The sequence below is a fragment of the Oncorhynchus gorbuscha genome, linkage group LG05 (assembly GCF_021184085.1).
Source record: "Oncorhynchus gorbuscha isolate QuinsamMale2020 ecotype Even-year linkage group LG05, OgorEven_v1.0, whole genome shotgun sequence".
NCBI classification, from domain to species: domain Eukaryota; kingdom Metazoa; phylum Chordata; class Actinopteri; order Salmoniformes; family Salmonidae; genus Oncorhynchus; species Oncorhynchus gorbuscha.
The window spans coordinates 36,117,903-36,134,619 of record NC_060177.1 but is presented as its reverse complement, the minus strand read 5'-3'; the positions used below and the strand labels follow the sequence as shown (position 1 = coordinate 36,134,619).

Below are 16,717 nucleotides of genomic sequence, written 5' to 3'. Positions count from 1 at the left end.
ATCCTTGCCTTCAAAATAAGAACACACTATATAGACCGTGATGTGCCGTTTTCCCCATCCACCAGCATACCAAAACACTTGCTGAGGTTGGTCTGCTTGTCAATGAACACCTTAGCGGAAATAACGTTGCCAAAGGGCATGAACATCTGAAGCAGATCCTGGTCTCCAAACTCCTGGGGGAGGTGGTAGATGAACAAGTTGGCTCCCTCAGGGCCTTAAGAGAGCAGAGCAGGAAATAATTTATTACAAAGTCTGACACAACAAGATGGTAATGAATACAACTAAGCCAGAGGCAAACATTTTGTTTTTGACAGACTAACAGCATTTCAAAATGTTATCTGAGGAGCCTTCTGATACAGATTTATGCTCATTTTAAAATGACATTTCCTACAACAAGTACTGTCAGTGGCGGTTCTAGCTTGTATGGCTCCCTGGGCAAACACCCCCCCTCGCCCCCCATTGGTGTTGATTTTGCACTCAAGCGTCAATACATTACCCATCCCCCAACACGGTCAACCAAGAGTCAAGACTAAACCAATTCACCTTGGTGGTGTGCAGACTGGTTTAATATTATTCTTAACCAGAAAAAATTAACCATTTATTCACAGTATTATGAATGAATTGTGGTTTATTTGGTTGCATTTCATAGTGTGACTGATTTCACTAACTGCATTACTACTGTACAAAGTTAGAGGTGTGCTATTTGATAGATTCCCTCATCCCCCTACCTCAGGGTTCCAGTGTGGAGCCCTGAGGTTAACCAACCCCCACCCCATCTCATACTTCTGAGTGAGAGACCTTCCCAGGCAGTAGCCTGCCTAGCTCACAGACTAGAATCAGGGCGCCCACTCCGACAAGGTTAATTGACCCACAGCCCCACACAGGGACATGATATCATTGTCGTGATGTGCAAATGAGTGATAGAAAACCGATCGCGCAAACGTCACCATTCTGATTTTTTTTGTGCGGGCGCCCCGTGCCGACCACAGCAAGATGCCTCCCTGGGCGGCTGCCCATGTCGCCTATACCTAAATCCGCCACAGAGTACTGTGAAAACATTTCAGAATGTTGCAATTAAATCTTACCCGTGCTCCGACTGTCGCTTGCTGTTGCAGCATATTTAAAACAAGACAGAACCCTCAGCAGGTGACAATACATATTTTCACCAATCCCACACTAAGGTCACATCAAAAATGATGTAATCTATAACTAAGCTCTTAATATCCCTTGCACTAGTACTACAATCAAACGTCAAATCACAGCGTAGCACGTGATCGCTGTAGAGCAGTCATTTCAGGTAACACAAATCTCCCCATCCCCACACCCCCAGTCAAACCCCTTTATGCCCCATCTCGATCCCCCTACTTGCCTTCCTTCTGGCTTCCTGCAGCACTGACACTCTGTTGGGAGAGCAGGCTCTGGTTGTAGAGGCTGGGGAGGGCAGCAGCAGCGTACTGCTGGATCCCAGAGTAGGCCTGGGTAAGGGCCTCCATGGTGCTACTGGTTCCGTTCGACAGGCCCCCACTGCCTAGACCGCCGTTCAGGGCTGCCATCCCTAGACACAGGAGCTCTGTTACAAGATTAGGGCTAGAATACTTTGTATATGTATCATGCACTCTTCAAATTTAAGGTAATAGATTTGTGTTAAATTAACGAATACAAATGTTTTGAGTCTGCTAACCTGCAAGTGAGCCCATGTTAAGGCCGGCTCCAGCCCCTGCGGCTAAAGACTGCAGCGCCCCTAAGGAGGCCATGGGGTTCATTGAGTTGTTGTTACAGGAGGTGGGTGACGATCCTGCTGTAGAGATGAGTCAACCCCAAAACATTTAATCACATGGAGGAAAACGCCACCATTTGACTCCGCTAGCAGAACTTCAAAGTCTTAATTCACAGACCAGGGAACATAAAGCAGAGACTAGGGATGGGAAGGCAACAGGAGGAAAGGTTAATGAAACACAACCAACAGGGTTCACAGAGACGAGTCAGGGGAATAAGGTTAAAGATACATACAGGTGAGGGGGGGTGAGAGAAAAAAAAGCAGGACCAACCCTTGTAGGAGTCCCATGATGAGTGTGCCTGCTGTCCAGTACTCGTACCTGAGCTGGTGAGCACGCTGAGGGGACTGCTAGAGGTGGTGAGAGCGCTGCTGCCCGTGGGCGTGGCCTGTGTGGCGCTGGCCGCTGCTGCCAGGGCTGCCAGGTTCTGCATGGCATTCAGCCCTGAGACACACGCATAATCTGCACTTAATATGGGCCATGGAACCTAGATCTCGCTTAGGTCAATATATAGGTTACGCTGAGTCATGCAATCACTGTTTTTGCTTTACAACATGTGAAGCTTAATGCAGAGACTTGCAGGTACCTTTTCAACACAATCTGAAATGTGTGAGATGGGAGGCAAACTTAACAGCCCATTCAATAAACACAACTAGGGCACTGGCCAAAACACACAGAAAGCAGATACCCCACATATCACTGCATTGTAAGTCAAGAAGATGGATTATGAGCTGACTTTGGTAACGAGGTAAACAGTTCGAATCAATTCAGATGAAGTTTCGACATGAATTTAAAGCAGGCTTTGTAAAATCTTGAACAATTGTAGCTTGCCCCATGACATACCCTGTGGTTATCATATTGGAATGAAAACATTACTCAGTTCTTGCTATGATGAATTCGATAGTAGTAGCCACTCGTTGCAGCAGACACACTGCTAGAAACCAGATTTTTTTTTAAACACCAGTTTGTGTGTTAGTGTTAACGTCTGGAGATTCCTAGTGACAGCGCGTTTCAGCTCAAAATTCAATTCATAAATGAGCAGGTTTGAACACGGTCCCTCACCACTGCTTGACAAACACAGCACACTTGGGAGTTCAGGCATGCAGAGAATGACGCACGCAGCAGAATCAATAACGCACATCTTCACCAGGCACACTACAGGTGGCAGTTGGATGGGGGAGGAAAACATATTTAGAGTGCAGGTGTAAGAATGGAAAAGGGGGAAGAGAGGTGGGAAATGTCTGTTTTTACCTGACATACCAGACATGGGATGAAGGTTGTTGAGGGCATTCCCAGAGGTGGCAGACTGCTGGAGGAGCTGTAAATAAAGCTAGACATTACACCAAAACAGAGAACACAAACGGGTCAGGACTGCATCCGGGACTGTGCTTTCAGGAAAGAAAAAAGGTAAAGTGGGTTGAGTAGGACAGAGGAAGGGTAAAAGGACAGGAAAGAATGGAGGTGTAAATGTTTGTGATAAAGAGAGGGGAAGAGTCAGAGAAAATCCAGAAAAAAACATGACGCTGGGAAACACAGTGGGATGAAATGAGAGTTAAGAGGATTTAAATGGAAGGCAAGACAGCGAAGGAAGAGGTTGGAAGATTTTCACAGCACACCCATGGAGCAGCACTAACATCGTAGAAAGCTCTGCCGTCTATATTGGACTGGCCATATAATTGGAGGGAGAGATCCACTCCCCATTTAGAATTAAAGAAGCCAATTGAAAACTTATCAGGTCTTTAGGTGAGTTGAGACTAGATGGCCATTTAACATAGATAATTCAAAACAATGAAAATATAAATCTCTGAAACAGCAAGGAGGGTAGGAGCTGGCTGGATGCAGAAAATGCACGACTCATACAGAAGAAACAGATCATGTGTCTACTCCCTAAGGTCAGGGAGAATACTTACGAGGCAAAACTCAAAATGTTCAATCAAAGGAAACCTTACGCCAAATCAAGTTTAATAAATTGACAATATGGCAGTCGATGCCCTAGAGCAGGTGTGTCAAATCACGTTATTTGTCACATGCTTTGTATAGGTGTAGATTAAAAGTGGAATGCTAACTTAGTTCACAACAATGCAGGGATAGAAATAGAGATATAATAGACAAGCAACACAAGGAATAAATACACAATGAGTAACTAATTATTTCGCTATATACACGGTGTACCAGTACCGAGTCGATGTGCAGGGGTACGCGGCAGATATGTAAACATAGGTAGGGATAAAGTGACTAGGCAACAGGATATATAATAAACAGTAGCAGCATGTGAGTCAAGAGTTAATGCAAAAGCGGGTCAACGCAGATAGTTAAACCGGAAGAGTCATTCAAAAGCATAAAGTGATTTGATAAGAGCTTTGATCGAAAATGCAAGCCTGATGCAACCTGAGCCTGATGAGCCATACTTTAAATATATTTTATGAGCCCCACATAAAAAATATATACATTTAATCCCAAAACCAAAAAAGCACAAATGATTGTGATACATATTAGGCACGATAGAAAAACATAAAAGCCCATAGATTTAGCTAGCTGGAATGTTTTCAGACTGCTAGCCTTTTTTCTCATTTTGTTATGTTACAGCCTTCTTCTAAAAATGAATTAAAACAAATGTTTTTCCTCAATCAATAAATACCCCATAACGACAAAGCAAAGACAGGTGCAAAGCAAAGATAAGGGCCTTGGTCAGGGAGGTGACCAAGAACCCCATGGTCACTCTGACAAAGCTCCAGAGTTGCAGTGCATTTGGAAATGCACTGCAAGTGTGTATTATTTATATTTCATAGTTTTGATGTCTTCACTATTCTACAATGTAGAAAATAGTCAAAATAAAGAAAAACCCTGGAATGAGTAGGTGTTCCAACTTTTGACTGGTACGATCTCTCGATCTGTCAAAAGTTTTAACACCTACTCATTCCAGGGTTTTTCTTTATTTTTTAAACTATTTTCTACATTGTACAGGAAAAGCATGGAAAGCAGGGAAAGCGTTAATACAGGACTTGAATGAATCGTACTACACCGGTGACGACGCTTGTCGGATGTGGCAGGGCTTGCAAACTATTACAGACTACAAAAGAGAAGCATAGCCACGAGCTGCCCAGTGACATGAACCTACCAGACTAGCTAAAATACTTATATGCTTGCGTCGAGGCAAGTCACCCTGAAACATGTATGAGAGCACCAGCTGTTCCAGACAACTGTGTGATCACACTCGCTGTAGCCAATGTGAGTAAGTCCTTTAAACAGGTCAACATTCACAAGTCCGCAGGGCCAGACGGATTACCAGGACGTGTACTCCAAGCATGCGCTGACCAACTGGCAAGTGTCTTCACTGACATTTTCAACAGTCCCTGTCTGTAATACAGACATGTTTCAAGCAGACCACCATTGTCCCTGTGCGCAAGAACACTAAGGTACCCTGCCTAAATGACTACCGCCCCATAGAATTCACATGTGGCCATGAAGTGCTTTGAAAGGCTGGTCCCAGAAACCCTAGACCCAATTCAATTTGCATACCGCACCAACAGATCCACAGATGAAGTAACACTATTGCACTCAACACTGCCCTTTCACACCTGGACAAAAGGAACACCTATGTGAGAAAGCTATTCATTGACTACAGCTCAGCGTTAAACACCATAGTGCCCTCAAAGCTGATCACAAAGCTAAGGACCCTGGGACGAAACACCCTATGCAACTGGATTCTGGACTTCCTGATGGGCCACCCCTAGGTGGTAAGGGTAGGGAACAAAACACCTGCCGCGCTGATCCACAACGGGGGCCCCTCTGGGGTCCATGCTCAGTCCCCTCCTGCTCTCCCTGTTCAATCATGACTGCATGGCCAGGCACGACTCCAACACCATCAAGTTTGGTGATGACAACAGTTGTAGGCCTCACCAACAACGATGAGACAGCCTATAGGGAGGTCAGAGACCTGGTTGTGCGGTGCCAGGACAACGTGATCAAGGAGATGATTGTGGAAGAGGTTGCGAGCTTCAAGTTCCTTGGTGTCCACATCAACAAATGAACATGGTCCAAGCACACCAAGACAGTCGTGAAGTTTTTCAGCCCCTCAGACTGAAAAGATTTGGCATGGGTCCTCAAAAGGTTATACAGCTGCAGTACATCTCTGGGGCCAAGCTTCCTGCCATCCTGGATCTCTATACCAGGCGGTGCTAGTGGAAGGCCCTAAAAATTGTCAAAGACTCCAGCCACCCCAGTCAGAGTGTTCTCTCTGCTACCTCACGGCAAGCGGTACCGGAGCACCAAGTCTAAAAGGCTTCTTAACAGCTTCTACCCCCAAGCCATAGGACTCCTGAACAGCTAATCAAAGGGCTACCCAGACCCACCCAGACCCATCCTCTCCCTACATGTACATACTACCTCAATTACCTCAACTGGTGCTCCAGCAAATTGACTCTGTACTGGTACCCCCTGTATCCTCGCTTGTTATTTTACTGCTGCCATTTAATTATTTGTAACTTTTAATTTCAAAGTAAGCATTTCACTGTAAGGTCTACTACACCCGTTGTATTCAGCGCATGTGACAAATAACATTGATTTGACGACAACAATATTTGAGTGATAGGCTGTTTTAAAACTCTGCTGCTGCAATAACATTTTACAATAAAACAAGAAGGTGATCCCCAAAAGCCAGATGGAAATGTGAAAATTAGACATGTATTTGTTCTTTATATTACTATAGCATAGGCTATGCTGCAGCAAATGTAGGCCTACCTGTCACAAGAAAAACAGTTACCATGAGATAGGTCTACATGCATTGTGAACAGCACACAATACGTGCTGATATGTGCGGTCTGTCCACAAAATAAGCGTTGATTGATCATACAGAGAGGACTGCAGAGAAGCAAGATTTAGACATTGCATATAATTTAACAGTTCCATTTCAAGTCATGATGTTGATTTAAATCATTTATAACAAATATACCAAATATACCAGTTTCTCGCAATTATTTATCGCAGAAAAGGGGAGTGGTTTTGGGCAGTAAATCTCAGTAACCGGGTTTCCGCTATGCAACCCTAATCGGTACCACTTGCCATACGGAAGCAGAGAGAACAGTCTATGACTTGGGTGACTGGAGTCTGACAATTTGTAGGGCCTTCCTCCGATACCACCTGCTAGAAAAGGTCCTAGATCGCAGGGAGCTCGGCCACAGTGATGTACTGGGCCGTACGCACTACCCTCTGTAGTACCTTGCGGTCGGATTCCAAGCGGTGCTGTAGGCAGTCAAGATGCTCAAATGGTGCAGCTGTAGAACTTATGAGGATCTGAGGGTCCATGCCGAATCTTTTCAGCCTCCTGAGGTCCTTAGTGATATGGACACCGAGGAACTTGTAGGGCTCATGACACTCCACTACAGACCCGTCAATGTGGATGGGGGCATGTTAGGCCCACCGTTTCCTGTCGTCCATGATCAGCTCCTTTGTCTTGCCGACATTGAGGGAGAAGTTGGCACCACACTGGCACCACACTGCAAACTCAATATACTTTTAAATAGTGATGCACCGACATTTGTCCGATACTGATATTTTCCTTGCCAAAAAACAAACATTTTTGCGGCCTTTTAAGCATTCTAGTACAGTTAAATAGTTCACACACACACACACAGACACAGCGGTCTAAGGCACTGCATCTCAGTGCAAGAGGCGTCACTACAGAACCTGGTTCGAAACCAGGCTGTATCACATCCGGCCGTGATTGGGAGTCCCATAGGGGGCCGCACAATTGGCCCAGCGTCGTCCGGGTTTGGCTCTTATTGTAAATAAGAATTTGTTCTTAACTGACTTGCCTAGTTAAACAAAGGTAACAGACGCACACCAAAAAGTCATTTGGTTGGCATGTACGCATGTCCCCACTACCAATAAAACACAATCAAAACCTTTTTTTCACTTCCCTGCTGTGCTGTTTCGTTGTTCATTTCTTCAGTCGTTTCATTCTCAACCAATAATTTAATGCATTCATTTTTTAGGTAGTTACACATTGATTACACTATCACTCGTATTTCATGTCACAAAGATTCATCGATACATATGCTATGATGCTGGTAAAGTTGTTTCGCTCACCTACAGTGCTAGTCATAAAAAAAAGCTAGCTAGCTCATGGATGCAAACAATGTCCTTCCCCAATAACATAGCAAAACGACAATCTGTTTGAGTAGCTATATAGTTAGTTAGCTAACTATATAACTATATAGATAGGTGTCATCTACAATACCCCTAATTTATAAGACAGTTCTTATTTGATTAATGGTGGTCGTAACCACCTATGTGAAGCTAGCCACAATAAGGATTCGGCACAATAGTGGAATTTGCGGTTAGCCTTCAAAATAAAACTGTCATTCACAGTGATACAAATGAATAAAAATAGTTGAATTATGTGATAATTGAATAGATCATGCTAAACGAGGTTGGAATGTTATAAAAATCAAAAGACAAAAGGTTAATTTGACCAAGATCTGTAGAAATCACACTGCATGTATTATACTTTAGAACTGCATTGGGGGCATACTTATTCCACTGTACAGCCTTACCTATGGATTGTGGATCAATGACATGGGGCATCAGTCTACTCAGTGACACCCTGAGAACATTCGTGTCGTAGCTCTTATTATCTGAAACAACTGAATTGAGCCACATTTATTGTCAACCTCTGTGTATTGAACACTATTCCAGAGGAAAAACAATACTGCGTGGATGTTTTGGAGTCAGATAACTCTGAGGATGTTGGTAAAAAAATATATTGGGTATTGAGTAGACTGATAACCCATTTCATTGATCCCCAATCCTTAGTTAAAGCTGTACAGTGCAATATTGAATGTCAATACACACAATAGGCTGACTGGGGAGGTTATTTCACAAAGTCATAGACCCGCATTAAGAGCTACAACGCTAATATTTGCACAAACTCTTCACAGTTGTGTTCTGTGGGTGTCATCAAGTAGTCTAATACCCCATTTCATTGCTTCACATTCCAACCTTGTTTAACATTATCTAGTCTAAATATGGCATGATTCCACCAAGTGTAAACTTCTGCATCACTTTCAAAGAGGTACTTAAAAAATACATAATAATGTTTACACCCTTTTCTCCCCAATTTCATGGTATCCAATTGTTAGTAGTTACTATCTTGTCTCATCGCTACAATGCTTGGGAGAGACTAACGTCGAAAGCCATGCGTCTTCCGAAACACAACCCAACCAAGCCACACTGCTTCTTTAACACAGCACGCATCCAACCCGGAAGCCAGCCGCACCAATGTGTCGGAGGAAACACCGTGCACCTGGCGACCTGGTTAGCATGCACTGCGTCCGGCCCGCCACAGGGGTTGCTGGTGTGAGATGAGACAAGGATATCCCTACTGGCCAAGCCCTCCCTAAACCGGACGACGCTGGGCCAATTGTGCGTCGCTCCATGGACCTCCCGGTCACGGCCGGCTGCGATAGAGCCTGGGCGCGAACCCAGAGTCTCTGGTGGCACAGTTAGCACTGCTATGTAGTGCCCTAAACCACTGCGCCACCCAGGAGGCCCGAGGTACTTTTATTTTGAAGGCAAACTGCAAATTCCACTATTGCGCCTAATCATTATTGTTTCACAACATAACCCAGTCAAGCCTCACTAGCCAGATGAAGCTAGCCGGCTGCTTATAACGTTAGCTTTGGGCAACAGGGTTAAGTAGCTGGCTAGCCATTTATTTTCATTAATTAAAGTTCAATTTCAATAAGCGAACAACAATACTTACTCAGAAGAATACCTAAATCATTGCTAAGAATAATGAAAATGACTGCAGTTTCTACTGGTCATTGTTTTCAGGCTGGTTGCATTGGTGCTAGCTAGGTACCAAGTGAAAGCTAGCTACCCCAGGAGTTGGGGTCGAACAACTGATGCTTTATTACTAAACGCGGTATTGTAATAGTTTGGTCCATAGCATAGTTTGTGAATTGTGTTTATAGACTTAGGTACAGCTTTAACAGTGCAACTGATCGTAGTGGTGTCGTGTGCATGTGCAAATTCAGAACATACAACATTCTATAATAGAACAGTGTTATTTGACATTTAAAATTAAAAGCTTATTTTAATAAATGTTTTTGACACGCAAAGACCCAAACGGCGTTCCATAGTATGTCGTGAAGCTAATAGCAGTGACGCTATTACTGTGTAACTCCAGTAGGGCAACAGGTGTACGTACCGGTGCTCGCCCAGTCAGCGAAAGCCAACATCACCCACGACAGAGAACGGTTGATTGTCAAGGGCAATGAATTCCATTATCTTGGCGTTAATGGATTTCGCCTTTGAGTTGTCTGCTGAAATGTTCTTACTCTTTCAAATGACAGCTGGACTTGTTAACTGCTCGATCCACACAGCAGACATTGTGGGCTAGTTTAGGAATGCTGTGTTGCACGTATAGCTCAACATTTTACGTGGCGTCATTATGTTATGTACCTACGTTATATAGGTATCCACGTCAGCTTTGACATCTGTTTTGCACATCGGCGTTCAACTAGACATTGGGCCGATACCGATGTTGGCATTTTCAGCTCATATCGGCCGATTCCGATATGTTCACCAATATATCGTGCATCCCTACTTTTAAATCATTAAAACCAAATCGAAACTGTGTGGAAATTATAATGGACCTACATTCAATTTTGACGCCGTTTAAATATTTAAATCCCTCCAGAACTGTATTTAGACCTAATGCGGCCCCCAGGGCAAAATTAGTTTGACACCCCTGATCTAGAGACTGTCTAAATCAGTCTGTCTAAATCAAAACAGCAGTGCATTTTAATGCATCCTAGTAACCCTCATCTTCCTACAACAAACCTGAGATTGTAACCAATTGCAACCAAAACCTTAATTTGCTCGCAAACACAAACAAGTTAAGCTTTTTCCTGAATACCTACCTCTGAAAATATGAACCTAAAAATGTCTAAAATGGAACATTAACAAGGGCTTGAAGCCAAGCCATGGGCCATTCCAAAGCTCTGCTGGGGATTGCGCCGGAAGAGGTGGTCACTTACTGCCAGATACTGTGGTCCAAGAGAGTTGAGCCCGGTCAGATTCCCCCACATTGAGGCAGTGTTGAGTTGCTGCATCTGTTGCTGAAGCTGCTGGGTGATGCGCTTTTGCTCCTTGTCCTTCTGCGTGTCGGCAAACTTCACTACGATGGGAGACGAGCAGCCCTAAAAAGGCAGGAAAGACAGCAAATAGTGTAATTTCATATAGATATTCATCTAGCATGATAACAGCCATTTCAAAATGGCATTACTTGAGTAATGGGCCAGACAATCATATAAAGGCAGAGGGAAAAAAAGCAGGTTATCATGTTATACTGAACAAAAATATAAACTCAACATGCAACAATTTCAAAGATTTGACGGAGTTACAGCTCATATTAGGAAATCAGACCATTGAAATAGATAAATTAGGCCCTAATCTATGGATTTCACATGACTTGGAATACAGACATGCATCTGTTGGTCACAGAAAAAAAAAAGTAGAAAGTAGAAGTAGAAATCCAATCAGTATCTGGTGTGACCACCATTTGCCTCATGCAGTGTGACACATCTCCTTTGCATATACTTGATCAGGCTGTTGATTGTGGCCTGTGGAATGTTGTCCCACTCCTCTTCAATGGCTTTGCGAAGTTGCTGGATATTGGTGGGAAGACCCTGTCGTACACGTCGATCCAGAGCATCCTAAACATACTCGATGTGTGGGACATGTTTAGTGAGTATGAGGCCATGGAAGAACTGGGACATTCTCAGCTTCTAGGAACTGTGTCCAGATCCTTGTGACACGGGGCTGTGCATAATTATGCTGAAACATGAGGCGATGGCAGCGGATGAATGGCCCGACAATGGGCATCAGGATCTCGTCACGGTATCTCTGTGCATTCAAATTGCCATCAATAAAATGCAATTGTGTTTATGGTCCATAGCTAATGCCTGCACATACCATCACCCCACCTCCACCATGGGGCAATCTGGTCACAACGTTGACATCAGCAAACTGCTTGCCCACACGACGCCGTACACGTGGTCTGCGGTTGTGAGGCCGGTTGGACGCAATGTCAGATTCTCTTCTGTAGCTCAGTTGGTAGAGCATGGCGCTTGTAACGCCAGGGTAGTGGGTTCGATCCCCGGGACCACCCATACGTAGAATGTATGCACACATGACTGTAAGTCGCTTTGGATAAAAACGTCTGCTAAATGGCATATATTATTATTATTAAAACTATGTTGGAGGAGGTTTATGGTAGAGAAATGAACATTCAATTATCTGGCAACAGCTCTGTTGGACATTCCTGCAGTCAGCATGCCAATATCACACTCCCTCAAAACTAAAAGACATCTGTGGAATTGTGTTGTGATAAAATTGCACATTTTAGAGTGGCCTTTTATTGTCCCCAGTACAAGGTGCACCTGTGTAATGATCATGATGTTTAATCAGCTTCTTGATATGCCACACCTGTCCGGTGGATGGTTATCTTGGCAAAGGAGAAATGCCAACTTTTGAGAAATAAGCTTTATGTGCATATGGAACGTTCCTGGAATCTTTTAATTCAGCTCATGAAACATGTGACCAACATGTTCCATTTATATTTTTGTTCAGTGTAGATTCTGTTTCTGAAGAATGGGAGGTGTGCAGGTTCAACGCTTACCTCCATAGTTTGTGATTGGTGCATGGATTTGATTGTTGACTGTGCCATCTGTCTTGCTGTAAAAGTTATAAACGCACAACCTGCAGAAGGGGAACAGCTCGTAAATGGTTGACATACACGGTCCTGACTCCTGACAGCATTTAGAAACAGACAATGGAAAGCATACAGCGCAGATTGCAGCATGCTATGGAGTCTGGTAAGTTCTTGTTTTAGTTAAACAGCCCTCCAAAAAACGCATTTGGAACAGTGTCTAACAGATATTTGGATCATAAATAACTAGAATTTAAGTCAATATGTTACATCTAGAAGTGATGACCTTGAGATTGGTACATTTTCTGTGAGAGGATTTGTATGGAAGATGTGGGATTTGTACACAAGAGGACAAATGAGAGTAATGACTTTTCACCCATCTGTATGCAACTATTTTAGAGTGAGTGTGTGGGAGTGTATGTACCGCATGTAGAGAGATTAATGTCAAAACAATGACTAGTCCTCATAGTATAACTGATAGAGTAAATGTGTATGTGTGTTTGGGTGCATCTTGTTGAAGGTGTGTGTGTGTGTTTCGGTGAGGATGAAAGGTGAACTGAATCTGCCTCACCACGGCTCAGTCCATCCGGCCCACGTAGTATTCTACATTCCTCGATCTGTCCGTACGGTGAGAACATAAGTCTGATGTCATTCTCATTACACTTTTTCGATATCATTCCTATGAACAACTTCCTGTCTTCCACCGCTGAAAGAGAATGAAGACAAGGTTGTTTCAACAAACATTGAGTAATTGCATTAGAGACTATATACAACAACGTCAGCTTCTAAGAGGTAGGGCTTCAATATGGAAACAAAATTACCACACCATCCACCAGGCTCCACTGCTTGCAGAGATGTAGCTATACTCACCATTATTCTTCTCACTGTCAGCTGGCTTCATCTGAATGGGGTGATGCATCTGTTGAGAAAAGACATTGAATTTAAAGGAAGAAGTGCTGACGGATATTGCCTTGATAGGTATGAATTAGAGGTTGACCGATTAAAATCGGAATGGCTGATTAATTAGGGCAGATTTCAAGTTTTCATAATCGGAAATCGGTATTTTGTGGGCGCCGATTTGCCGTTTTTTTTATACCTTTATTTAACTAGGCAAGTCAGCTAAGAACACATTCATATTTTCAATGACGGCCTCATCACTAGTTAACTACACATGGTTGATGATATTACTAGATATTATCTAGCGTGTCCTGCGTTGCACTTAATCTGACTGAGCATACAAGTATCTAAGTATCTGACTGAGCGGTGGTAGGCAGAAGCAGGCATGTAAGGCATTCATTCAAACAGCACTTTCATGCGTTTTGGCAGCAGCTCTTCGTTGTGCGTCAAGCATTGCGCTGTTTATGACTTCAAGCCTATCAACTCCCGAGATGAGGCTGGTGTAACCGAAGTGAAATAGCTAGCTAGTCAGCGCGCACTAATAGCGTTTCAAACATCACTCGCTCTGAGCCTTCTAGTAGTTGTTCCCCTTACTCTGCATGGGTAACGCTGCTTAGATGGTGGCTGTTGTCGTTGGTTGCTGGTTCGAGCCCAGGGAGGAGCGAGGAGAGGGACGGAAGCTATACTGTTACACTGGCAATACTAGAGTGCCTATAAGAACATCCAATAGTCAAAGGTTAATTTAAATACAAATGGTATAGAGCAGGGGTGTCAAACATACGGCCCGCGGGCCGGAACCGGCCCCCAAGGAGGTTCGATCAGGCCCGCAGGATAATTTGAAAGTGGAAAAAATGCATAAAAGACATGGAATTCATATTTTTAATTCGCTGCAATTCATGGATTATCCGCTAAGGGGCGCACTCTTTCCATCAGAGTAGAAGACAAGCCGCATCACTGAGACAGACTGAAAACAGCAGACGGTATCAATGCGCCATCTGCTGCTTGTTACGACGTTGTTAATACCTTGGTCTCTACCTCTCCGCTACACCCTCATTAGCCAAAATGTCGTTATCCAAACGGAGAAAAGTAGATAAGGAGTGTAGAATTTTCAAAGAAAAATGGACCACGTCCTATTTATTTACAGAGATGCACGGAAAACCTTTGTGCTTGGTGTGTTTGCAACAAGTTTCGGTATTGAAGGAATATAATATTCGACGCCACTACAGTATCTACTACCAGGGTACCCCAAATTAACAGCCCTGGCTGCTAAAATTTTGTGCATGTTTGGGACAACCTACCTTTGTGAACAAATTTTCTCAGTGATGAATATCAATAAAACAAAAATGCGTTCAAGGCTCACAAACAAGCACTTAAATGACATTCTGAAAGTGACAGCTAGTCAGGACATGACACCTGGTGTTGATGCACTTGTACAGGCCAAAAGATGCCAAGTTTCAGGTACAAATACAAGTCCAGACTAGACTAACACCTTTAAAATGCTGCCTTAGATACTGTTTGCATTGAAAGAATACAGCTCTGTGAAGATGAATCCTTACTGTGGTGATTTAAAAAATGTGCACTTTAATGTTAGTCAGCAGCTTCAAAACAAAAGTTGTGTGATGGAATTCTACTGTTCATACAACTCCATAAATTTTCAGTATGTATTGTATGTGTATGTATGTTTCATGTATGAAGTTTACAGATTTACAGGACAGGCGAACACTTTCTTCATTACACATTTAAAATCACTCTCCTTAGTTTGTAAGGTGTACGCAGGGATTACATTTAGATTTTATATGCGTATGTGTAAGTGGTTTAAAAATTCCTTTCTTTAAAAGTCTCATTTAATCTTAAAGTGCATTACTATATTTTTCAGTACCAATTAAAGTTTTGTGCCTTTGTACAATCAGTGGGATCAGTTGCAATGCATATTTGTGAATGATAAAAGTAAATTGCACATTTGTCTAAGGAAATATGAGGTGTTTCATGAAATGTTTTGTAAAAGGATAGTTCATTAAATTTCAATATTTTCCTAATGTTCTTGTGCTTCTTTACACCAAAACAAAGGAAAGACATGATATTTTGGTTATTTATAGCAGAGTATGGTATAATTTTAATGGTCCGGCCCACTTGACATCTCCCTAGGCCGTATGTGGCCCACGATGCGAAATGAGTTTGACACCCCTGGTATAGAGGGAAATAGTCCTAGAATTCTTATAATAACTACAACCTAAAACTTCTTACCTGGGAATATTGAGGACTTATGTTAAAAGGAACCACCAGCTTTCATGTGTTCTCATGTTCTGAGCAAGGAACTGACACGTTAGCTTTCTTACATAGCACATATTGCACTTTTACTTCTCCAACACTTTGTTTTTACATTATTTAAACATGTTTAATTATTTACTTGAGGCTAAATTGATTTTATTGATGTATTATATTAAGTTAAAATAAGTGTGCATTCAGTATTGTTGCAATTGTCATTCTTTCAAAATAAAACAAATAGGCTTTTTTGGTCCGCCAATAATCGGTGTCGGCGTTGAAAAATCATAATCGGTCGACCTCTAGTATAAATGGATGTGTGTTTGGCATCCCTAGGGCCCTATAAAATCTGCGATGTGGAGAATACAGATGGAATCAATACATTAAAACGGAATTCAACAACATTTAAATGTATTAAACTTCGTAGGGAATAAACTAATGAGATTATTATTGGCATCAATCCTGTATTTGTTTTTCAAACTATCAAACTATGTGCTCTACAAAAAACCTCTTGCTAGGTGCCACTGAAATTAAAGGGTAAATATCTAAATGTTTTTTTTTTTTATCAGTCTTTTGATGTGGTTTAACCATTGTTGTGGACTTAAAGCATCCCATTTAGTTGTTTTCTATTTAAACAAGTGTGATAAAAAAGAAACGGAAACCTGGAAAAACAAAACTGAGAAAACGGAATTTGGGGAAAAACTAAGTAAACAGGAAAAATATACAGATTTTATAGGGTCCTATAGGGTCCTACATATCTAGAGATAAAAGCTGAACAGCAGCACTGACTGTTGTTCTATTACAACCTAGCAAGCTTCCCAATTTGATTTATGGAGGAAGTAAACATTTCTACCAAACCTACTCACCCCTGGGAGAATTTTCATGTTGTGAAGAGCATTTTGTGCTTCCAATGCAGATTTGCGAGTGTAATATGTTATGAAACAACAACCTGTATGGGGATATAGACAGTTGTTAGACAAAGTAAATGTTACTCTAAAGAACATGTTCTGTACATGTGCTAGTTCACGCACACATCTCTTCACGTTTCTCTCCCTCTTCTGAACCCTTC

At 42.5% G+C, this 16,717-nt stretch overlaps 1 protein-coding gene across 36 annotated transcripts in view; it reads right to left on the bottom strand.

The window, feature by feature from the left end:
* Positions 1-16,717, bottom strand: part of LOC124035900 (CUGBP Elav-like family member 1) — a 43,068-nt gene that overhangs the window by 5,828 nt on the left and 20,523 nt on the right. For 4 of the 36 annotated variants that reach the window (XM_046349742.1, XM_046349744.1, XM_046349767.1 and 1 more), the window contains 10 exons: positions 16,515-16,597; positions 13,360-13,408; positions 13,061-13,195; positions 12,460-12,539; positions 10,817-10,978; positions 3,027-3,105; positions 2,049-2,219; positions 1,682-1,798; positions 1,370-1,570; positions 71-214 (listed from right to left, as the gene is read on the bottom strand). In XM_046349742.1, coding sequence (XP_046205698.1) covers positions 71-214; positions 1,370-1,570; positions 1,682-1,798; positions 2,049-2,219; positions 3,027-3,105; positions 10,817-10,978; positions 12,460-12,539; positions 13,061-13,195; positions 13,360-13,408; positions 16,515-16,597 — 1,221 coding nt within the window. The remainder of the gene's footprint in view (positions 1-70; positions 215-1,369; positions 1,571-1,681; positions 1,799-2,048; positions 2,220-3,026; positions 3,106-10,816; positions 10,979-12,459; positions 12,540-13,060; positions 13,196-13,359; positions 13,409-16,514; positions 16,598-16,717) is intronic. The other 32 variants (XM_046349760.1, XM_046349765.1, XM_046349761.1 and 29 more) reach the window with 26 other exon arrangements.